The sequence below is a fragment of the Pogona vitticeps genome, chromosome 1, assembly GCF_051106095.1.
Source record: "Pogona vitticeps strain Pit_001003342236 chromosome 1, PviZW2.1, whole genome shotgun sequence".
Classification (NCBI taxonomy): Eukaryota; Metazoa; Chordata; class Lepidosauria; order Squamata; family Agamidae; genus Pogona; species Pogona vitticeps.
The window spans coordinates 301,428,498-301,454,640 of NC_135783.1; the positions used below are offsets into that span (position 1 = coordinate 301,428,498).

At 39.4% G+C, this 26,143-nt stretch overlaps 1 protein-coding gene across 6 annotated transcripts in view; it reads right to left on the bottom strand.

Moving 5' to 3' along the window:
* TYRO3 (TYRO3 protein tyrosine kinase) overlaps window positions 1-26,143 on the bottom strand; it is an 84,425-nt gene that overhangs the window by 49,958 nt on the left and 8,324 nt on the right. The window contains exons 2-4 of one of the 6 annotated variants that reach the window (XM_020793740.3): window positions 23,614-23,797; window positions 14,897-14,997; window positions 2,421-2,591 (exon numbers count right to left, since the gene is read on the bottom strand). In XM_020793740.3, coding sequence (XP_020649399.2) covers window positions 2,421-2,591; window positions 14,897-14,997; window positions 23,614-23,797 — 456 coding nt within the window. Of the gene's footprint in view, window positions 1-2,420; window positions 2,592-12,997; window positions 13,094-14,896; window positions 14,998-23,613; window positions 23,822-26,143 lie in introns of those variants that run through there. The other 5 variants (XM_020793739.3, XM_078391366.1, XM_020793741.3 and 2 more) reach the window with 5 other exon arrangements.

A 26,143-nucleotide genomic window follows, 5' to 3' on the forward strand; every position in this document is an offset into this window, starting at 1 on the left:
TTGCCTTAGCAATCCTTATAGGTATTTATGACAAGGCAAAAAAGGCTTGAAGGCTACTTCAACAAGAAGGGTAATGCTTATTGGAATGCTTACTTTGCCCCTTAATACATACAAAGTGATAAGCCAGGAGGCCTTTGGCTTTAAGATTAAGAAGTTATATCTTCTTCAGTCAGCATTATTAACGCACCACTCAGAGGAAGCGTAGATCTGTTGTCTACAGAAAAAACTAGGATGTCAAGTCAAACTCTGAGGGCCTATGATACTTTGAATGTTTTCAATACACTATTCCCCTCCCCCCCAAAAAAACCAGTTTTGTTTACTTTTGATAACTTGTAATTTAACTTGAGAAAGATTTTTAAAAATGCAGGGAAAAACAGATTACTAAAAAAAACTGAAAGCAGGTCTTAGTAAAGGTACCTGTGGAAATTGCTCTCTGATGTTTTTATCTGGATTCTAGTTTGTTTCATAGCCCAGAGTCTGAAACAGCAGCTGAGACTGCACTTTAGGAATCTGGTATACTATTAAAGCCTACCTGAAGTAGGCTTGTACTATCTTTACTGAAAATGAAGATCGTGACAAGGAGTGGAGGATCAAAATAAGACTGGAGAGATGACAAAGAGAGATATTTCAAAATCTTGTTATGAAATCTCAAAGTGATATATTCTAGCTGACAGCAGAGCAAGCATTGCTAGGATTTAAAAAAAACAAAACAAAAACAACTGTGGTAACACCCAAGATGTTTTCAAGGTACAAAACAGAAAACACAGACTCTGAAGATCCAATCTACATTTTAAACATGAAATCAGCTGGCTCACTGAAATTCATGCCACACCTCATTTCCTTCCAGGTTTATTACTACTTTCTCTGAATATATTTATGCTAGTTTTTGCCGACACTAGCTTTTTCTCTCTCTCATAATGCAAGTTCCAGGCTTTGCAAGCCTCAGGAACTGTGGACCAAGTGGTAACACACTCAGGCTAACCCTCAGATTCTTCCTTTTCCTGTCAGAGACAAGAACCCATATGCAAAGCCAATGGAATACTCCACAGCATATGAGGAAAACAGATTTCCAACCAAAGGAATTCATGTTTTCCTTGTTTGAGAAAAGCAAGAAGAAAATAAATCACCAAATGCTTAGGGCTTAGGAAATGCAGTCTCAGAATCAAGCTTGTTCTATCTGCAGAATCTCATCCTGGGTTGTGTCTTAATCATGCTGAAATTGGGCAGAATGGTTAGAAGACAGATATATAATGCTGGGAACTGTTTTGTACAAATTCGGTATGCTTGGTATGTGCATATGAGATACTACCAAGGACACTACCCCCATTCCTTTGTTATCTAATCACTATACTTACCTTAGATAGAGGGGAGTCCTCTAACCCCACCCCTTTGTTTCTGGTTTCTTTTTCCTCCTATACATACAAAGCCACACATCTGAAGTGGAGATCCCCATGTGAATTAGGGTCCTGGTTTTATAGAGTTGCAAATCACAGGAAGAGGCCTCACAGATAATGGACCCTCTTCCTCTTCAGTGTTATCACCCTCTATATGGAGGAGGACAATGAAACTAGAAATGGAGGGGTTGAGGTGTTCCCCCCCCCCACACACAATAAGTATGCACAATTAGATAGTGACTGAATAGAGCCATCACTTTCAATATACCAATCTGGGCTAACGTGTTTGCTATCATCTATGTAACATTTGGGTCCCATAAACCTTTTTTTGTGAGAGGCAAGCTCATGCCATTCCAGGTAAGGGATAACCCACTCACACTTCTCCACTGAAGGTACGTTTTCTCTAAATAGCTCTTTACTTCATGGAACTCTTCAGTTTTGTCTTGAACACCCATAGCTGTAGTTTTAAGCCTACAGACTTAAGTCTGAACCACTAAACCATATGGACCAAAAATCCAAAAAACCTTATAAGCCAAAGTATGCTACAATTCCTAGGATCCAAACAAGGTCCAGCAAAGGTGGACAAGCATTTCAGTGCCTGCATGTTTCCCATTATTCCTTTATTCTGTTTTGTGTCCTTCTAGCTTCTGCACACTGATATATGTATATGAAGCCACATGTTATCATTCCAGAAGCAATCCAAACAATTCAGTTGATAAGCTGGGGTGGAGGAATCTATCACCAAGAATATATCCTTCTTGATAGTACCACCACAACAAATGGTGCACCTGTTGTTAAGAAAGTGTATTTGCTAATATCTAGTCCATTCCTCAACATTTCTTGGATATTCACCAAAGATAACTGCATACTTGATTACGTCGACTGAATACCAGATACTCATTGCTACATTCACTTGTTACACTTGCAACACATCTGAAACACAACCTCACCTAATTCATCAATTGATACTGGTGTAATTTTTATCATCTCTTCATCAACCACCTCACCCCTTCCTGGAAGCCTTACCTGACACATTTAAGGTGGAGGGGGAGATATCAGGAAGCCCAACTCTGGAATCGCCCATCCACCAGACAATTGTCACTGGCTCAGGTGGGCCTGCTGCAGCACAGACCATATGAAAAGGGGTATTAGGAATGACAGACAGATCTTCGGGCTCAGCAGTGAAGTAAGGAACACCTAGAAGAACAAAGCAGAACAGAACCATGGGAGAATATTCATCTTCATGAGTCAGAATAGCTCCTTTTTTATTCTTTCACAATAGTCTGTAGCTACAGAAAACTTGTTGCCTGGGCTCTCAAAAACACATATTAAAAGCTGGGTGTTTTACACTAGCAGTACTTCTGTGTACTTTGACTTGAGTAAGAGCTGCCTACAGACCAGGACAATGAAATTGCAGCGACCAATGCTGTCTTGTGCATGTTTACTGAGGAGAAAAATACACAATAATATGAAACCAGGATGGTATATTGACAGGAAGATTTATTTCTATAAACTTCCCTAAGGATTTTCAAAAGTACTGATCAGAAATAATCTGAGCAAGGGGAAGCTTCATACGCACAGCTTTTTTTCAAAAAAAGAGGGACATTTCACCATTAAATGTTTGGCAGGGGAACAGGAATAGCGAGGGAGCTGCATTCAGTTCTCTGCTCTTTTTCAAAAGCACTGAAGCAGTAAAATTCCAAATGTTTGTTTTTAAAGGGACTAGGTTAAAGTAGTCCGGCTACTGAGTTGGTCTGAGAAACACACATGGCATCTGTGTTCATATGAAGTTCCTCAGCTACTAAGACAAAAGCAGATAATACTCAGAATAAGCAATGTATGGTTCTAGGGCCATGTGCAGCTTTCATCTGCAGGCAAGGAATTCAGATTTTTTTGCAAACGTGATCTGTCCTTCTCCAGTAGCCTGTATAGAGGAGTGACGACAGACAAAAGAATTGGGGGCAGGATTTGACAGACAGAAGCAAATTTTATATGAAATTTTATAGAACTATATTCATATTTAGAAGCATTCTACTCCTTCAGGTTATGGCAATGAATAAGGTAAAGGTAAAGGTTCCCCTTGACAATTTTTGTCCAGTCGTGTCCGACTCTAGGGGGCGGCGCTCATCCCGCTCTTCAAGCCATAGAGCCAGTGTTTGTCCGAAGACAATCTTTCCGTGGTCACATGGCCAGTGTGATTTAGACACGGAACGCTGTTTACCTTCCCACCGAGATGGTACCTATTTATCTACTCGCATTTGCATGCTTTCGAACCGCTAGGTTGGCGGGAGCTGGGACAAGCAACGGGCGCTCACTCCGTCGCGTGGATTCGATCTTACGACTGCTTGGTCTTCTGACCCTGCAGCACAGGCTTCTGCGGTTTAGCCCACAGCGCCATCACGTCCCCATGGCAATGAATAGAACTTGGATAATAAACAGGTCTATTTAGAATTTATCAGCTTTGGAATACCCACTCCCATTATCAGGAGTTTGGCTCTAGCCTTCACTACTGCTGCTTTAATCGTGCCCACTGCAGCACAAAAGACAGTACAATTACCTTGAGAGGTGGTAAGTGCTCCAACACTAGAGGCATTCAAAAGAAATTTAAACAATCACCTGGCAGATATCCTTTGATTGTATTGAGTAGAGGGTTGGACTCAATGGCCCTATACATAGGCTCCTTCCAACTTCATTATTCTAGGATTCTATGACCATCCTTGCCAGAATGCAGTCTTTCATGCTTCCCACCAATGCTACAGTTGAATTGATGTACTATAAACCCATTAGTATTAAAATATCTTAACAGGTCAGTATCATATCAAAATCCATATTGTGGTAATGCCTTTATTAGGCAACGCAGAAAGGCACAAAAATTGTTCAAGCTTCAGAGATCACAGATTTCTTCATCAATCACAAAAAACAATCAGGCAGGAGAAGCCCTTAAGGTTAAATTATATAGCCTGCATACAATTTCACTATAAAAAGGCAAGGGCTCTTCAGACTATCAAACTGGGCTCATCAGTTATCAACTTTCAACCTGGATGGCCCACAGCCTTGCCAGGAAACAGGAAAGCCTAACAAAATTTTACTCTGTTTCGTAAAAACTCTCAGTATCCAGTATCAAACTCATAAGCCTCTTGAAAGCAGAGTATAGTCGCACAGGCAGAGGCTGGCAAGGCTGGAGATAATTTTAGCTGCTGGATTAAATAATGCAAGTCAATAAAAGCCAAATTGGGTAGCTTTACCTACTGTGCTGAAGGGGGTGAAACTTTTGAAAATCAAGTTCCAGTTTCTGTTGACATGAAATCCTCTTCCTTGCTTTACTTTCACCACTGTTTTATAATTGCTTCACGTAATGTTGTTATTCTTTATTGTGTAATTTCACTGTGAACTGCTTGGAAAGCATCTACTATGATGTGTATTATCTATATCTATATCTAATCTGAGAAGTTTGATAATGCCGACACATTCATTAGTCACACAGCTATTAAAACATCATAGCTTCTAAGAAACATTTTCATAAGCAAGGCACATATCTTCAAAAGACAGCAGCTGTCAATTATACACCATACTACTATTTTATGTTGTGGCTTTGAGCTTTACCTTGTGGCTTTAGCTATACTTTAAAACTCATGCACTTGTCAACTTGTTACTTTAAAGATTTTTTTAAAATTAATTAAACCAACAATAAAGGAAAGAGAAGGAATGTTTGTCCTAATTTCCAAATGTCTATGGGAAACAGAAGCTTTGCTACATGCCAGTTCCTGGTTTCGGTATGTGCCAGCTAAAGGCTTCTTGATATCGAAGAGGAAAAGAATTATCTCAAAATGGATACAGCCTCAGTAGAACTCTGTTTATTGCTAGGGCTTGAAGGTATGTCTGAATTACAGAAAGTTAATATTTAAACAGAAAAGAGGAGGAAACCCCATGTAGCCCTTGTACAAAACTCTAAAACATGAATGGGTAATACCATTATTAGACCACCGAAGTATCAAAAATACATGATTCTTAAACATTTGATTTGTTTAATAAAGGCATAGACCACTTTTGTTTTGAAAAGTAAATATTAAACTAAGAAACAGGACAGAAATCAACATTTTAAACTTACACCCAGAACATATGAACTACATTCAAAACACGTATGCATTTAAAAAGTACAAATTTTGTTACGTGTTTTTAAGCCTTCTGTGAAGCTACCTGCTCATGTCCACACTTTCACTGGAAAAGCCTGAATCCTGGGTGACTATGACTACACCATCAAGAAAACACTTGTTCTCTCCAGAACTACTTGTTCTCTCTTCGATACTAATATACAGTACTACTAGATTACTGTTTCAGGTTGTTGCTGATGATAAGATTTTAGGTTTTTATATTGTCTGCACAGATCATGGGAAAATCACACCATAGTCCATCATTTGCTATTTTGTGTCATTCTCATTTCATCTTGCAATGAATTTTGGATTCTATTCAACTTATTTGTACTCAAAATATGAACTGGACATAACCCAAACAAATTAAGCATTTTTATGTGGAAAAAATGATACACATTTCTAATTCGGAACTCAAGGGGACTTAGAAGAGCTTAATTTCAGCTGGATAATGCCACAAGCTGATGGTGACACAGTGACATCATGAAGAGATTAAACAAATCCTTGAGCAAGAATTCTCAAGCTTTTAAGTCACCTATCCTCTGATTTACTCTCTGATCCTATACAATGATCTCAGTTATACAAATCAGGTGTACACCATTTACAAGGTTCTTACAACTCTTTTGCAGATTGTGGTACATCACATCTCTTGCTGCCATTTGGCAGCACAGAAAAACAGCAGCAAAGAACACGTATTTGTTCTAAACACCAAGATACATTCCCCTTGTTTTAAGAAAGAGTTGCACCCCATAAACCTTCCAGAAGTCTTATTCTCCTTTAGAGCAGGTGTATGTTTCCTGCATGCCTTGTTTTAAAGCAGACGTGGCCTTTTTCTTGCTGCTTCCAAACTGTAGTTGCCTAGTGTGCTCTGGGACAGAATGTCTAAATTCATTCCTGGGTCACTTGAAGACATCTACTCCATTGTAGAAAATACCTGTTTCATACCACAGTTGCATGAATTCAAGGCTCTTCTCAAATTCAGAAAACTTGACAGCTGAATCCCAACATCTTGTGAGCATCAACAATTTTTGTTATTAGCTGTTATGATTAATCTCTCATTCTTGCTCTGTCTCTCAGTTTCCTAAACCCATTAAAAGAGTGTTGCTGCATTAAAAGTGTGCTGCATTATTCCAGCCCAGGGATGTGTGAAACATGTGCCCTCTCCCCAGACAATTTTGGATTGTCACTCTCTTTAGCCTCAACCAGCTTAGCTAAACAATGATGAAGGATATGGAGAGCTGTACAGTCCACCCTCGATTTATGAACTTAATCCGTTCCGGAAGGACGTTCATAAGTCAAAAAGTTCATAATTCGAATCAGCATTTCCCATAGGAATGCACTGAAAACCAATTAATCCGTTCCAGCTGTTTTGGGGTCTTAGGTCGAGGGGTGGTTTGTAAGTCGAAGCATTAGTTCCCATAGGAACCAATGCAAAGCTGGTTAATCCATTCCTACCACTAGAAGTGCTGTTTTTCATTCTTAATTCGAGGCGCTGTTCTTAAATCGAAGTATTCGTTTCCATAGGAACTCATGCAAACCCGGTTAATCTGTATCTACCACTAGGGGGTGAATTTTTTTTTTTATTTCTTCTTTTGACGTAAGGTGAACTTAGGTCAAAAAAAGGGCAGGAAAGGTTTTTTCCCCCTTTTTTTGGTTCTTAAGTTGAGGCTCCGTTCTCAAGTCAAAGCATCTTTTTGCAAATGGAGCCATTCTTAATTCGAATCGTTTTTATGTAGGGACGTTCTCAAGTCGAGGTACCACTGTATCCTCTTCTCACACAGACAAAATTAGCTCCTCCCCTCCTCCTCTCTCCCCCTCTTCCACCAGGCATACAGTATCTCAATCTGTTCCCCTTTCTCCTTTGATTCCCTTCCTTTCTCTTTCTCCACATTCAGTTCTTCGTTCTCTATTACCCCCCTTGTTCCCATAGCACTCCACCTAAGATGGAGTGGGTTAAAAAAAGGCAGGAAACCACGGAGGTAACGAATGAACACTGTTTAAAAAGAACACTTTTTAAATCAAGCACCTTTTACACCAAAACAGGCACCTTTTCAACCAAGCACCTTTTAAATCAAAACAAGCAGCTTTTAAAGCAAATAAGCACGTTTTTACCCAAGCTGGTTTTAACTCAAACCGAGCTCCCTTTTACCCAAGCACCGTTTAACCCGAACAAAGCACCTTTTAAACTAAATTTTACATTTAAAAATGACAATACCGGGCAGTCCCAGGTCTCTCTTCCCACTCTCTAACCGCTTGGACAAGTGAGGAGGCAGACAAGCAGCCTCTTTGCTAACTGAAAGTTCAATTTTCCCGCTTTCCCTGCCTTCCCCGCACTTTTTTTTTTCTGTTTTTAACTCAAATCCAAGTTCGCAACTGAGTCCATATTTTCCTGTCAGAGCAGTTCGTAAGTCGAAATGTTCGTAACTAGGGTCGTTTGTAAGTCGAGGGTTGACTGTATCTTAATGAACAGTTTCTGCAGGAACACACATACTCCACCCCATTCCCCTCCTGCACGTTTGTATACCATGCTATATATACAGATCACAGAAATAACAAGGCAAGCTAGGATATGTTAAACTCATTACCTCGTGGAAAAAATGTTGAACAACAAGGTCATCCTGAAAACTGATTACCATATGAACTACAGGACAATCAGATTTAATTCTATGAATACCACAAGACAAAAACTCTAGTGGCAAACACAATAAGATACTATTAATATCATGGCTAAATAAATGTCTCTGATTAAATATGTACTATGGGCCTCACAAAATCAGATAACTAAGTCCCGTTTTATCAACCGCATCTGCCAACTCTGTCCCAGTCAATATTTTTCAAAATCTATTATCATATAAGCACCTGGAGATGACTATACTTGAAAATAAGCTGAGTTAACAGTATCACTCAAATTCAGACACACAGAGAGTGATCTAACCACAGGTACATGCTTCATCCCCAAACATTTTAAATTTATCACTATTAACATAAATGTACAGTAAAGATCCTGATCAAACTTATCATTGAACAGAGCTCACTGTTCTGCCATTTTTATTAATCAGAGAAGGGGGATTAGGGTCCAAGCATGTGAGTTACATACACATCATGAAACCTCCCAATGCAAATTTCACCACACCAAGCGTGGTCCACCAAGTGTGGTCTTAAACATTTAGCCTCAAGACAAGCCATAACATTTCCAGCTTGACAAAATTATGTATGCTATTTTGTACTTCAGAGTTGCACAAAATAAGGCCAAAGTGAATGTTACACTGTAGGCACACATAACAGTCTTATACTGTACTTAATCAAAAACAAAAACAAAACAGAAGACTACAAGGTTTTCAATGTAGTGGGGAGATGGGCTACTTAATGCATTTTAGCTATTCAAAATCCCCTGCCCCCTCATCTTGCTTCTTTACCCTCATGAAGAAGACATGCACAGCTCTATCTTATCCCAAACAAGACAAACAACAGCTCTTGGGTGGCCCTTTTATTGATTTATTTTTTGGTAGACAATAAACTAAACCAGGAAATTTACATAATCCTTTCTCCCACTACTCCACTGCTCAAACCTATAGCAAACTAGGGTATTTTCTATTTTAAAATGAAGTTAGGATGATGTTGTATAGGTCAACCATGTAATATCAAGTGCGCCCATTACTAATTTACTATGAAATAACATTTGTTTTACATAAAGTGTTGGCCGAAATGCATAGTGAGTCGCAACCAGAATAGGCTAACTGAATTAACTTAACTTACAAAGCAATTGACTCACTAATTCTGCACTGATTCAGTGGACCTACTTTAATTGTAATTTACTATTATATTTCCACCAGTATCTTGTTTCAACATTGGGAATCAATTTTAATACTGTATATAAACTGAATGAATGAATGAATGAATGAATGAATGAATTAATTAATTAAAGTTTATTTAACTTCAGTTCCTCAACAAGAAGCCTCTCACAGTGCCAAATCCAAGAGCCCCCTGGCAAAGTCAGTTCTAAATTCAGTTAATGTTTTTTTTAAAAATACTGTAATGTTAAGCTTCTAAGACTTGACCTTTAGATTTCAGATGATGAAAGCAGCAGCTTTTATCTGCATAATCCCCTCAATAAACAGTATATACAAAATGCTTTTAAAATCAAGATGTCAAAACCTGTTAAAGTTTCTTTGTACTCTTTCTACATAAAGTCCAACATGCCCATAACCCAAGACTCTCTTAGGCAGATTGTAATAGATTTTGTTATTTGTTACCTGTGCTGTACAATTGTGGATCTGAGTTAATTACACAACGAGTAGTAAGGAGATATATGAGGGTACAGAATTCTGCAATGTAAAAGGATTTCTTAGCTATTACCAATATCTGCTCATTGAAAGTTCGAAGATAATCATTCTTTATTCTAGATCATAAAGACAAGTGAGGATAAGGTGACCCAGCACTACCTGTTTAACATTTCTGATCAGAACATTTCCTCTCTCTCCTTAGCATGGCAGAGGATTCAGAAGTGCATGTTTATATGAAAAATCCACAAAATTGGATTACACGCCCTTAGTTGTCCTAAGATTGTTTTCCTATGGTGACAGTGAGCAGAGATGTAGCTGTGTATGACTTTGAGTTTCACATGAAAATTTCTGAAACTGCTGGAACTGGCACATGTGTAATTTTCCAGATTCATACAGTTTGTATTTTTATACATTTTGATGCAAACTGGGGTGAACTACACATGCACTACGCATGCATTACATTGTAGCTAAAGTTGAAAAGAAAAGGATGGGAAACCTCAACTCCTTTCATCCCAATCTTTAACTAATCAGAAAATCTGAGGAGAAATCTGTATAAGGAGAGTTTCTTAGGAATACAAGTTATTCATAAGTCAGCCAAACTAATGGAACTATGATTGCCCTAATCCGGGACGTTTGTGCACTGCCAAAGAAGAGCTAAAGCATCAGTGAGGAAAAACAACAACAAAACAAGTCAATAGAGAATGGAGATTTCTATTAAAATGTGATATATTGGTTCATATGTATAGATGCAAATTTAAATATTAATAAACTTCAAACAAAAGCAAAATTCAGGTCACAGAAGTAGGGATGGCTATGACCTGACAAACTATACATTGCTAAGTCTTCTTTCTGAGTCAACCTCAAGGACTCTGACAACTTTTTCCATGGTTCTTTCATGGAAGGCATTATTTGTCACAGAGAGCCCTCCCAAGGAATAGAGAAATCTGACTCTGATTAACAGAAGAGACTTTCAAACAGGGGGGCTGTCCTCTATAAAGGACCCCTCTAACCCTTCTGTCTCTATGTATAGGAGAGAGGAACTCGTAGTCTGCACAGTCTCAATCCATCACATAAATGGAGGATTTCCTCTCCCCTCCTCAAAGCCCCACCCCGTGAGGATTTTGCTCCATCACACATCCTCTGAACAGATCAAGTAGGGGGAAACTCCTTGTGATCTTCAAGCTGGGACTGATTATTGCAGCAGGGCTTATTTACCCTGCCACTCAAAGCTTCCAGTTGATGTTCAAGAAAATCTGCACTGTTATTGTTAATCATAAATCAAACATAAAACTAGGGAGCTTTGTCCGCCCTGCACTTCCACTGATGGAGGAAAATGCAAAAGCTAGATCTACACAGACCTCAACACTGGCTGCAGATGCATTATTTCAGTACCATAGTACTCATGACATTAGGGGAAGCAGCTACAGACGAGACATCAAGAGCACGGCCATGCTCTTAAAATCGTCCCACCCATCAGCCAAAGCTGATTTCCTGCTCTTGGCATATTAGAAAGAGTTAACATCTGTCTAAGTAGAAGATAATACCAGGAATAATTAACTTTGTTTCCAGATAAGTTATAAAACACTTTTAATAATACATGGTGAAAGCAAGTATTTACCATGTGCTGGATAAGGCAATACTTTTCCCTCAATATGGTGCCTTATGTGAAAAGAGGGAAAGTGCACCTGGCTCCACACACACCTAAGGACATTTTTCTCATTCATCCCAAATGAAATAGTACTTCAAAATGCAGCCCACATATAGAAAACCCAGTGCAGGAAACAAGTCCATAATTTGTCACGAGGGGGCATTGCTCATGCTTCCCTCTATATGATGAACTGAACTGAGGTGGGAAGATTACCATCTGGTCTGGCCCAACATATCGTTATCAAGGAAAGGAGGTGCTGCATGGTGGTCTTAATATGACTGAAAACCCTGTCAGCTTTGAAATGGAAAGGTAAGAAGCTGAAGAAATGACTCAAGATATTTCAGTACCTAAGGATGAACAGTCAAAGGGCATCCTGCCCTCACTGGCCACTGGCAGAAATACATTGAATAATCTATATTTATTATTTATTATCTTTCCTATTTCTCATCTTTCTTTTAAGATTTACTGCTTAAGGCAGGCTTCTTCATCTCTCCTAAAAGTAGAGATGGTCCAACATATATCCATGCCTTTCAGAAGTTGGCCTAAGGCTTGTTCCCTATCAAGGAACAGAACATAAACAACAAACAGGTCCAACGTTGTGAAACTACAGTTCCCGAGTGCAAAAGCTTCAATCCCAAATTTGTTTTAAAAATGGCAGTTTTCACAATCATTTTATACATAAAGGTTTTCAAACATTGCATGGCTTTTCATTGCAACGATCCTGGTATTATGGATCACCAATATTCCAATTTGTACAGACAGAAAGATTAAAGCTGAGGCACACACTTTGGGTTTAAGGCTAAGCAGGAATGTGAATCTAGGCCTGCGTACAATAATCTCAACATGATGGCCCAAGCAGCCTTTTCTTCTTTTCCTTCAGGAGTGCTGGGGATGAAGGACAGCTTAAAGGAGCTCATAATGCCTTCCACAAAAGCTTACTTTCAGTCCCTGAGCTGGCTGAAGATGTACCGTATGCTGAAGGAACACAGAACAGGGGAAACAGTTAAAAGGGAAGGATGGCAGAAGCAATGTCAAGATGAGAAGGATGATTTGGATGAAGGGGAGTCACATGGAAGACTGGATAATAGGCCTATTCCTATGTGTTTTGATGTATCTACCTGACAAGAGGGGACTATACATGTTTGGAGAGAAGAGAAGATACACTTACATACAAACATATCCATATTTGCTTTCAATTTCCTCTGTTATCTTCTTCTCTCCAAAAATGTCATTGCCTCCCCACTCACCTCATACTTTCAGCCATGAATAGGTAACGGAAAACCTTGCTGGTTTCACTGCACAGCTTGAGGATATGCTATAAGCTCCTGGATGTACCATAAGCTCCTTTTTTATTCTAGCACAGCTCAGTGTCCACACATCCCACGTTTATTATTTTTAGGCAACAACCATCACTAAATAACACAGCTCTCTCTCCTTTTCTGGAGAAAATAACCCCCAAACCTGCTATAAAACAACAAATGACTAGGAAAAGACGAAAGGTTCTTCAAGCAGAAAGAGAAATACCTGAAGCAGGCAGCAAAGTACGCCAAGCCCATGCTGGGATACTGATTCAGCTGTGAGTCAGACAGAAGAGTGCTGCCGACTGCATCAGCAACGTAACCCTGCTGCAGATGGGCTGCAGCAGCTGCAGAGGCCCCGTCAAATGCTGCACAGATCTGACACTGCTTGCTTTATGAAAGCTGCTATAATTATAGCTCCAAGAAGAGAAGCCATTGCAAGCCATAGGAAGCCATCCACTTACTTTATATCCTATAGGTGTGGACAACATTTTTGCCTTGATATTAGGTCACATGTCCTCAGGGTTTGGGTGTGCAGTTAAAATAAACTAATAGTATGCCAGTCTAAGCAAAACTGGTCGATGGAATCTTTAGTGTCTCTCCAACACAGATTTAAAAGGTAAAGGTTCCCCTTGAAAATTTTTGTCCAGTTGTGTCCGACTCTAGGGGGCGGCGCTCATCCCGCTCTTCAAGCCATAGAGCCAGCGTTTGTCCGAAGACAATCTTTCCGTGGTCACATGGCCAGTGTGATTTAGTGGAGTTAAAAACATGATGAATGCACCTCATGGAGGTTAGTGATACCCTTCCTCCCACTAGAAGTAAGGACTGTTTGAAGATCTGGTCAGTGAGTGTGGGAGGGACCACAACTAATCATTCTCTTCAAGGCAGGAGGGGATCTCAGCCCAGGATTTCCAGAAGTCATTTTCCAGTCCCTTATCTCCTATATCTCCAGCAATCTGGTCCCTGAGTCAGAAGACTAGACTCCGCAAATACAAGCTGCTTTCTAGACTGTAGTAATGGTTTCCCTGCTGTCAGCTTACCCTACAGCTTCAGTATGAAGCTGGTCTCAAAGTAGGTCAGTCTTATCAAAATAATGTTCCCAGGTCAACTCCCCTTAACCTGAGCATCTTGTCAATTGCCTCATCTCCTTCAATGCCTAACTTCTGCACACCTTGTGAGTATGCATAAATCTATGGCCCCTTGGTTCATGTCGATCCAATCCAGCCTGTCTCTTACCTTGTCTATTGTCTATGAATGTTTTTATTACCATTAATTTTTGCTTGCTCTAATACCTGATCTTCAGCCTGTGCATAGCCATCCATCTGACTACCATGTGTTCAAGGTAGACCCAGACTCCATAGAAGCCTGTTGCCAGTTCAGATCACAGGCATGACATTATCTAACAAAGCTGCTACCAACTTTGTTTTTCCTATTTGTAATTTGGGAAAACACAATAAAAATGATAATTGTGTGCTGTCAAGTCAATTCTGACTTATGGTGATCCTTTTCAGGGTTAGAAACAAACACACACAAAATCCAAACTGAAGAAGATGCAGATCCTCATTCTGCCACAGTGGTCAGATATCTGTCTTGGAAGTCTCTATATCTTCTCCACAATTAGTGCCTCTGACATCATACTCATTATTCTAACAATATAAAGGTATCAACCAACAGGCACATTCTAACTTTATCTTATATATCACTGGTTCTTAACCTTGGGTTACTCAGGAGATTTGGACTGCAACTCCCAGAAGCCTTCACCACCAACTGTGCTGGCTGGGGTTTCTGGGAGTTGCAGTTCAAAAGCATCCGAGTAACAAAGGTTAAGAACCACTGCTATATATGTTTTCAAATACAAGTCGGGAAATATAACATTGGAAGTACTCTACACTCTGAATAATTAAACACAGAGCTAAAATAATTACTAAAAGCCATTACAGCTGTCACCGTTCTTTTCTGGCCCTTAGCTTATACAGTGATGGCATCCTTGTTTTAGTCATAGCTGCAGACAGCAGCAGTGGGCCAGTATCAGCCAATCAATTCCTTCTTACAATCTCTCATGTAACTGATGATGATGTATTTATCACCAACACCCCAGATAGAAGCCAAAAACATGGTTGCTTACCTTCCACAATAAGCCATACTTGCTGTGATTCCTCCTTCTTTCCATTGATCTCAACTTGGCACCAGTACTTTCCGGAGTCTGTCCGGTCTACAGACTTCAAGCTAAAGAGACGAGAAGCAAGATAAACAATACTGTTAATTACACATAACGCTGTACATAAATATTTGTCATCCATATTAAAACATACTGTATTTCAAAATCATCCAGGAATCTACAAACACTCTGAGCCATCTCTGAAGTGAAAGTGTCACCATAAGACGTCCTTCTCCTTCAGTATTCACATGAACACTGTATTAGGAAAAGTCACACTGACATAAAAAGCTTCTTACAATGTAAAAACTAAGTCCATCTGTATCTGAAGATGTGTCTTTTCCCCTCACATGCCCTGAGACCTTTATTTGGATCACAGAACTGTAGAGCTGGGAGGGACCTCAACAACCACTGAGTACAATCTCCTGCAAAGCAGGAATCCCACAGCTAAGCATCCTTGACTGATGACCATCCAACCTTTGTTTAAAAAGCTTCCATGAAGGAGAGCCCATTACCATTCCGAGGTGTTCCACTATTGAACAGTTCCTACCATTCCTGACTATGACCTGAAATCTTCTGCTGAAGCCATCGTTAAGGGGCTTCCTTTCTCAGAAATGTATTCAATTTAAAAAGAAAGAGAAAGGAGGACTATTCAGTGGTGGCCCCCAGTAGTGGAACATCCTACCTTAGTGTCTCCATTATTTCAGTACCAAGCAAAAACATTATAGCTGCACTGAAGTGAAGCAGATTATATCGTGCAGGATAGCAAATCACTAAGCAATTCAAAAACTGGGCCAAAAAAAAAGTTTTAAAACTTGACTTTGGATCAACACTGAATTTGGCATATGCAGTCTACTCCTGATGTGTGCCAAATTACGGGAAGTCTGGGCAAAGAGTTTCTGTGTTAAGATTTTTAACAAGTAAAATTGATTTACACCCCGTCCCCCAACAAGGAACCTTTTTTGCCTGCCGATTTAAACCGACCAGATAAATTGAAATGCCCCATCTAGCTTTTCTTGAAAGATAATCATTAGTTCCAGCTGCTGTTTTATTTGGAACGAATCCAGGCTGCATAGAGTGAAATTGGTGTTATGTGTCATCAAGTCACTTCAGACTTATGACAACACTATGGATGGATTATTTCCAAAATGTCCTGTCTTCAATAACCCTGCAGACTCAAGCCTGTGGGTTCCTTTAGGAAGTCAGCTCATCTCATATTTGGTCTTATGCTTTTCCTCCAGTAATTAAGAAAAATTGTTGTTCAGTAATTAAGAAAAAATTCCAAAGATGCTATGTGCCATCAAGCCACTTCTGATGTTTAGTGACTATATGAGTAACTGGCTTCCAAAATGTCCTGTTATTAAGAATTCTGATCAGCTCTTGCAAGAAAACATCATCTCAGGTTGTTCTCTCTTCCTACTGCCCCCCACTACTTTCTAGGAATCTTTTTTCTGTAAGTTCTGCTCAGAACCTGAAAATGAACAGCTATGCCTTCCTCTATTGAGTCAACTCATCTCATATTATGTCTTCCCCTTTCCTACTGCTCTATCCCATTTTCCCCAACAAAATAGTCTTTTCTGATCACTTCTGTATTTCCATTATAGGGGCGTGGTAGGATAGTCTCTGTTGACTCATTTTTAGTCTAGTGAGGGTTCAGGTTTGGAATGACTGAGCACCAATTTTTCTGCTTTTCTGGCTATCTTTGTTATCCATAGGGCTGTCCTCTAACACCACATTTCCAAAGAGCTGATTTTTGTCCCTGCCTTCTTTACAATTTTTTTTTACATACTGTAATATGATTTTGACCTTGTTTTCTAGTAACAATCTTTGCTAACTCCCAGCTCTCTCTCTCTTTTGTAATTTCAAAAGTCAAGGTGACATCCTTTGGAAGACATGTATATAACATGTCCATAAAACTTGTGGTTCAATATAGCTTTTCTTCCACAGGTTGCCTAACCCAAGGAAATGGTTTGGAAATTGGAACATGACTTTCTAGTTTGTATTCTGCAGGCATGGCAACATTGGTTTACCTGAGAGATTAATGGGTGTGTATGTTTTTCCATTTTATATGTTGTACTCACTCACATCTTTATTTCACCATTTTTCATTAAGTCCAAAACAGGCCTTCAAAATATTTTGGCACACAGGGACTACAGCCATATCCTAGCTGTTCCTTCCTAGCAACCATACTGCAAATCATATGCTCATCTTCTGGTATCCTCTAGCCCTGAGTAAGTCTACATGAGAGAAGTTTCTGTTGGAATGTGTGTGTCGTGTATGTATATTTAAACTTCTTTTTTAAAAAGCCATTCTTCAAAAACCCTCTGGTTTGTCAATGTGGGATATTGTGCTTCTATCTATATCCATGATTCAAGACTCCAAGAAATGGCAAAATATTGCTGTATAATATTGTGTCCACACTGTCAGCAGGAAAAAGGATGCCAAACTTGACACAGCAAAGGGCAGTCTCAATGCTGACATTACCAGTGGCAACAGTCAATATGGTCTATAGGATTCCCACTTCCATTTACACTTTTTGAAAACCAGCCCTGATAATTTATAGCCCAACAAGCTATAAATACAGCACTCCCAAAGCCAACTACACCAGAGCACAGAGTGCTACTCCTGTCCTCTGAAGATGCCGGCCACAGAGACTGGTGAAACGTTAGGAAGAACAACCTTCAGAACACGGTCAAAGAGCCCGAAAAACCCACAACCACCGTTAGCCCTGATAATTGCTTTGTGTTTGGGTAAGAAGTGGTATATTTATGAAAAAAGGAGTCAGCTTCTGGGATTTTCCCTTGTGTGGTGTCACTCTGTTAAAGGTTGTGACCACAAGAAGGTATCTTGTAAGTCTATCTTGACTGCTACCATTGGTGTTGTCAATATTCAGGCTTCCCTTTGCTATGTAAAGCCTGGCCTCCGTTTTCTCGCTGGCATCACAGAATACCAGGCCATTTTCTGGCATTCTTAATCATGGATACATATATCCCACATTCATAAATGTTTCTTTACTCAAGCAATTTAATTTAAATGTGCTATAAATGCAGTATAATTTAAAACAAAGTTAATTTGTTCATTGTTTAATATTAAATTCTCATTTATTTGATGTGCGCTGAATTTCTAAAAAAAATAGTGGTATAAAATGCTTTAAGTAAATAGATACTTGAAATCTAGCCAACTATTCTACTCTGACTGGCAACAACTCTCCATGTTCTCACACATTTCTAAGCCTTGTCACCTAAGATTACAATAACTAAAGGTGCCAATATGTTGCATTTGTTGTTGTTTTTTAAAGACCACTAATTTTTAAAAATATTTTTATTGTCTTTTTTCTACTTTTCGATCCGTTGCAACCAGAGTGATTTATTACAATATATTCCATTCATTTAATCCTATCTTATACTCTCTGACATAGTATTGATCTAATCTATTCTACTTAAGTTGATGTAGATTTCATCCAGGTATTAAGAGGTCCCCTTTTATTATTATCCAGTCTGTCATTTAATGTATCTGTCAAAATATACATTTCTGCTAGTTCCAAAATCTTCTCAATAAATTCCTTCTTTGTCGGGATCTCTGTCATCTTCCACTTACTGGCATATACAATTCTAGCTGCCGTTATTAGGTGTAAGGTCAAGTAGGTCTTGTTTTTTTCAAGTATAGGCGGTAATATATTCAGTAAGAAGCTTTCTGGTGTCAAAGCAATTTTACCTCCTAAAATTTTCTCTATCATTTCATTAATCATTTTCCAAAATTCCTTGGCCTTATTGCACGTCCACTACATGTGATAGAAGTTCCCTACATTCTTTTCATATTTCCAGCACTTGTTAGAAACATTTTTATACATTTTTGTTAATTTCTCTGGTGTTACATACCATCTAAAACATTTTGTATATATTTTCTTTTAGATGTATAGATTTAGTCATTTTAATATTTTGTTCCCAAATTTGTGACCAGGCACTTAATTCTATATTATCCTGTATTTTGAGCTCACTTTACCATGCAATCCTTCACAATTTCATCTTCCATTTTTTGCTCCATTAAAGTGTATAATATAAACCTTTAATCAATTTTTCCTCTGAATTCAGCAACCCCTCATCCAAAGGGGTTATTTTGTCTTTCTGAAACCCTATAGCTTTATCTTTTACATATCTTGATTTCAACAGGTTTATCGACCACCAGTCTAAAATAATCCCTTGTTCTGCCAGTTCATCTTTGTTTTTTAGATTAAAATCTCTGTCTAATATCTCGGCATATCTCCTGTTTATCCCTTGAGGGATAAGACCACTAATTGTTGATCCATCCAAACTTTTGGCAGTAGGAGCACAATTTATCTTGTCCTGAAGTACAGTACTTGTTTCCAGCATTTCACTGGCCATGTTAAATTGTAAATTAGGGAAAATAGCCTTTTCTGTTGACGACTGGCAAAGGAATATGGAGAGGAGGAGAATTTACGTTTTGGTATATTTCTACCTGAAAATGTTTGTGTAAAACAGATCATGAAGCAAAAGAAATTCTTTAGAGAAAGTTATTAAGCAGTGATCGCAAAGCACTTGGTCCAAAACATATGATAAAAACATGTTTTATGAGATGGTCAAATACTTCTGAAAACCATTCACATATCTTAGGTACACGTACATGACAGATACGAGTAAATGTCTGTCTTGAATTACTTCACAAATTAATTGAGTCAGTGCTAAGCAGTTTCTGTATAATAGTGTGAGAGTTTACCAAATCAGTGATTCCAGGCAGTTTACAGTATTTGTTCTCGAACTGAAAACTGCCAACGCAGCCAAACCTAGAGACAAGAGTCTGAAAACATGCAGAGAAAGAAAATATGTTGGTCTGATGAGAGTTAAAAGGGTGGGGCAAAATCAAATGTTGCCTCATAAAGGTAATGACTCAAGAGTTAGATCTCTTCTCTGACCTTACTTGACACAGTTCAACCTGAATAAGGCTCTTAATAAGCTAGCATTTTCTTACTGGGAAGAAAGCACAAACGCCACAAGGGCTCTCAGCAAGCGACTGCATTCACAGCAAAATGTTGTCATCACAGCTTTAACCCCTCACCAGGCGGAAGTGTTGTTGCCAATAATCCATTTTAAGTTATATAGATTTCTAATAGACTGAAAACCTCTCTGCGTAGTTTCACCTTGTGGCAGCAGTAAGACAAAAGCCTGCTGCTTTCATCTGTAGCAGGTCATGGCACAATGATGATGTAAAATGAGCATGATTCAAACTGAAGATAAGCCTGGCATCAGAGGCACTAGCATCACTCCTAGGACCCCTTGAGTCACTTATCCTATTGCTAGTGCAACCATGTGTATTGCCTTTAATTACGATTGCCAGAGATGCAATTTTAACACTATTAGCAATAATGCAGTCTTTCCCTGTAAAACAAGTGCTTACAGGAGCACAATTCGGTTTTGAAAGCTCTGATCAGTATTCTCAAGATACTATTAATTCAAAAGGCCTCAGGAGAGAGGTGTCTGGGAATATTGAATCACTGTATATGTCTGGCAATTACTGCCATTTTCACTGAACTCACAAATAATATAAAGAAAAATAACTGTCACTTCCCTTACCCAGCACAAATGCGCATGTGCATATAACGCTCCTTCCCCAAGTAAATCCACACCTGGATTTGCTACCTTATGACAATTGGTTCAAGTGTAATATGCTTGGCTTGATCTAAATGACGGAGTAAATGTGCTGGAACATCTCTTGTGGGGGGATGACTAAGCCTTGGTTTGTATGACACATCCTCCTCTCCCAACAGGATTCAAATCTGGTCTCAGAAGTCTGATTTTAATTAGGGCATCTCTTTTTCATCGGAGACAGCAAGAAAAGGATATGGTTGGAATAAATGAGTAAAAGGAAATGTTTAAGTACATTTCAGAATCTAATCCTCCCATTTTGCTGCAGAGCATATTGGAACAAACAGGAAAGCTTTTTCTTTTCTTTTTTCTTTCAGAAAAGATGTTATAAATGGAGAGGCTAGGAGAGAGAAAATCTCCCTGTATTAAAATGATAGATACAGGATGAGCAGAAAGCAGTGGTGGCAGCTAATACAATGCATGCTGCCAATTCTGCTTAGCCCTGGTCCTATGGCATCACACTGAGGAATTAAAAAGCTGAATAGACCTTCTGGGTCCCCTCTGCTAATAATGCTCCGAACTGTGATAAAATGTTGGTCTGGCCAGTTCAGGTGTCAATTTACTGGAAAGTTGTTATACATGGGATTTGAATGGTTCTTGCTATAATGCTGCATCATCCATTATGTTAGTCATTTTATTTATTGTTCACTTGTTTGTTGAAATATAAATATGAGACCTATAAATAGTAGAAATAAATATGTATGAGAAGATAATTCTGCATTATTATTTTTTACAACAAATCATCTCATGGCAGTTCCATGGATTTTTCCTCCCTTTTTTTCTTTGAAAGGTGATTCCCATATTACATGTCCAAAATCCTTGATGGAGGAAACATATGATGTCCAGCTAGAAATGGTGCAAGGTTTAAAATCTTATCAATGTAATTATTTGTAAAAATATCTTCCTGTTTCTAAGCCTGGCTCTAGATAGGATTCTGTCTGCACTTTTTAAATACCTGAAAGATAACCATACAGAGGAGGGACAGGATCTGTTCTCAATCACCCCAGAGTGCAGGACACGTAATAAAGGGTTCAAATTACAGGAAACCAGACTTTAGCTGAATATCATGAAAAACTTCTAAATTGTTAGAGCAGTACAACAATGGAACCAATCACCTTAGGAGGTAGTGAGCAACGTTGCAGGGATTCAAGAGAAAATTAGACAACCATCTGTCAGATGTACTTTGATTTGGATTATTGCACTGTGCATGGGGTTGTACTCAATGGCCTTATACACCCCTTCCAACTCAATTATTTTATGATTCTATGATAATAAGATCTGGAATGGCTGGCACTAATTGAGAAATTAGTGAATACCATTTCATGTCAGGTCAAATGGGAATTCTCCTTAGCAAAGGAAGCTTCAGCTACCAGTTGTCTACTTGCACTGCAAATTCTTGGACCTGAAAGCTCTAAACTGTCTGCAGGTATAACATAATGAGGCACCCTCCAAAGGATAAATATCCCTCTTCTAACTCTCTGGATAAGGCTGCTACATTATCCTTAATAAAGAACTTGGTGCAAACCAGACAAGAGTGCTGGGATACCATGCTCATATCCTGAGCATCACAAAATCTCATTTTTGTCTCCCATTCTCACTTGCCTGACTCTGGAATCTCTACAGACCTCTGAAGAAACATCCCTTATAATTATTCCAGTCGTGTTATTATGGGATAGAAGCTCAAAGCTCTTCGATATTACATTTAAAATTACATTCAAAGCATATCCAATTCTACCTAAAATAGGCAGCACATCAATATTACACAGTGATAGAAGAACTAGAAGTTTATTGTTCAGCTAGCTTTGTTCTCTGCCTCAGCTTTCCCCTTCTCTTTCTCCCTTTCTCCCCTATCAATCTTCAGCTTACCTCAGCATTTCCACCAACAGAAAGGGTGGTGAACGTACGATCCTCAAGTTCAGTGGGTTCTCAACCTTGGGTAACCCAGATGTTTTCGGACCACAACTCCCAGAAGCCTGAACAACTAGCTGGGGTTTCTGAGATATGTAGTCTGAGAACACCTGGGTTACCCAAAGTTGGGAACCACTGCTCTAGGTGTTCCTTTTCCTTTCATACCTTACCACTGGCCATGCTGACTTTTAACATCTGGAGGGCCCCGATTCTCCACTGTTGATCTACAGCAAAGCTCTCAAAGCCCAGCAAAGCAATCCAGGCAGTTCCTGGGTCTTAGAATTTGGGCTGCTTCTCCTCCTCTCCTCCTTCTTTATCAGCCTTTAACTACAACAGAATTCCTTTTTTTTCAACTCATCAACTTTATGGGGAATCAGTCTTAAGACACTAGCACCCCCTGCCCCCCCTAACCTTTTGGAGAAGTCAGACATGAAAGTAACTGAGATTGTGATTAGATCTTGGGGGGGGGGGGGACAACTATCTTATGGAACGAGAGCAGTCCACTAAATTTGCCCCCTGGCTAAATCATCTCTGAATCTTGATATTTTACTAGACTGCTGCCGTGCCTTTCTCCCCAACTGAAAAGTTAGTTTAGTACTATTGGCTAGTTTGGCCAATAGACTGCACTAAGGTTCAGGAGATTTCTTGTTTAAAACCTGTCTCTGCCATGAACTTTCTAACTTGCCTTTGACAAAACAATGACCCTCAATACCCCCTTCTGCAGTACAGGGATAATAATACTAATAGTTCTCAGATTGTTGTAAGCGTTAGAGAACTAGATTTTACACTTAAAAGTGCCATACATGTATATGTTAAGCATTAAAAACTAGAAAAATGAGGAAAGATTTAGAAGGGCTTTCCTACAGCCCTGAAATATCAGCATGAATTGTTTATGTGCCTAAGATTTTAAACAAATAAAAAAAACTGGGTTGATTTCAGGGAGAATTTTATGTTTGCACAGTTCATTAAATGACATCAGATCAGTTTCCATCTTTCATCCAGTTTTTAATTGTTTCAAGGATAAAATGGAGAGGTGACTGAGGCAGGAAGCAGTTGAAAAACACAATAAAACAGCTAACAGTATGATCTGGCATCCCTTGTACTGTACACCACTCATACCTGAGAAAACCAATCCAGTGTTCTTCATCTACCGGAATGTACACTTGGTCTACACTCTGCACCACTGCTCCATCTTTGATCCATAACATCTCTGGATCTTCCATTCCCTCTAAGCTGCAGTTCAGTTTCACAGGCTGCCCCTGAGACACCTTCAGTTTGATTGGCATTCCAGAAACCTTTTTTCCTGAAAGAAAGCAACCTCCCTCCTCTCCACACCCACAAAAGGGGAGCGAGGAGGTTGGGAGTACAGCAAATTAATTGTGGTTGGTGGTAGCCTGCAGAGCAATACAGTTAAAGAACAAAAAGTACAGCCAACTAAACACTTCATCAGAGCCTTATTATATTTGTCGTAAGATTATAGAACAGGAACGCTGAAATTCCCATTAGGAAATAACAATGGAGGCTAAATCCCCCACGCAAGACTTCCTCCAAAACTTACCAATTTGGAGATCAACAGAGTGAAATCCACACAGTAGCAATCTGTCAATGGGGGAGACAGATGCAGAGAGCATCCTTGCAATAAAGCCTTGGCAATGGTTTTGAAGGTGTTATTCTCTGAACACATGTGCAGTACCACCCAAAATTCCTTCCCCGCCCACCCCCCACAATTACTAGGAAATATTCATGTGGTCTCATGAAATCACAGCTTTTGATCTACGGCTATGAAAAGAGCTGACATTTTAGAAAGTCGTTCATGCAGGGGCTATTCACTGTGCACTTTCTCTTTATTGGAAAAGTTCCCAAAAACTAGGAAAACACAGTGGAAATAAAGACTGATTGAGAGCTTTGCTATGAAAAGAAGCTAACAGTTTACAGAATAGATTTTTTGAGCAGGGTGGATTCTCTCTCTTTCTCTCTCTAACGTGCAGCAGCGTGGGATTACTTCAGTAGCCAGGCAACCCCCAAACTCAGGTCTTCAATGCCAAATTCTGATCTCATCCCCCATTTGGGTGGCTATCACTGTTAATTGCAGGTCTGGTGTTTTCTCAGATTTCCTTAGGGACAAATGCATTCAGAATGTGCTTCAAGGTGCTCAAAGGAATTTAAGTGGGTGGGTGGAGAGCAGTTGCTTCCACAAGAGATGAACCCTTGGGAAGTAGATACTGCAGCAGGCTTTATGCACAGTTAGGAGATAAGATGAACATATGTGGCAAGAAAGAACATAACATGGTAAATATGCATCAGAGTAGAAGATAACCATTAATGGCCGGTTTCAAGAGAAGAACAAGCTTCCTTGCTTATCCCCATTGCAACTAATGGCAAATGTTAACAAATAATAAGTTTCAAAGTGTGACACAAATTCCCTGTACCCTCTTTTAATATTGTGCTGCAGCAATTTTTTGCAAGCAGGTGAAAAAGATAGCAGAATGTTACACATAAAGTATGCCCTCAAAGTCCATTCATGTTCAAAGGTCTAACGAGCAATTCTAAGTGTGTCCACTTGAATATGCCAGATTATCATTTAAGATATTTGCTCTGAGTTTAGAGATCAAGAGAGCAGGGTGGTGCATGCAGGAACTTGGGCGGAGGCAGGGACAGGGCATACACACACCTAAACACCCATGTCTTTGCAGGAACAACAACCAGGAATTAAATTCCAGCTCTTGCCCTGGCTGGCCAAACATTTGTGCTTATTATTTGCAGGAGCGGCGCCAAGGCAAATGGACTAAAACAAACAGAACCTACAGTATATGACATTCACATTTGAAGGAGAAATCTGGACTATACCTAACTCAGTTGAATGAGATTCTGTTGTATAGACTACATTTTCCTTCCTAATAAGGGATGCTCCAAAAACAGAGATCTCTGAAACTGAGGCAGTCCTGCTTTGGGAACATTGTGAGAAGGTAAGATTTGCTTGGGAAAGACAATAATGCGGGGAAATGTTGAAGGCAGCAGGAAAAGGAAAAGACCAAGTAAGAGATGGATTAACTCCACAAAGGAAGCCACTGGGTTGAGTTTACAAGAGCTGAGCAGGGCTGTTGAAGACACGACTGTAACGTCCTCCTTCCACCTCATCAAAGGAAGGTCGCTACGTCACCACACTTCTACACCTCCGGTAGTCTGCCACCAACCATTCCCTGAATTGAGTCACACAGACTGGAATGGATTTAAAAATAAAAGAACTAAATGTTTATTGATTGGTACACATGGATTGGTAAAACACAAATATCATGTAATCAGGTAACGAAAGGCTCAAGCTTATACAGGTTCTGGCACACAGAACCCAACTCCTGCTCTCTCTCCTCAAACATCCACTTTCTATATATACAACACAGCTCCTCCCCCCTGATGTCCCGCCTCCCGACCACTATTGGATGATAACTTTCCCTCCAAACCCTTGAAGGACAGGTGACATCAGAGCAGACTGTAACAACGACATTTTGGAGGTCACTCATTCATAAACAAAGGTGACTTGACAGCACACAACAACAACAAAACCGCTATGGGGAGAGGGAGGAGGTAGGCTGAGGGATGGAAAAGAATGAAGGTGCTAACACTTTTTCCCCTTTGTTCAGTCAACAAATCC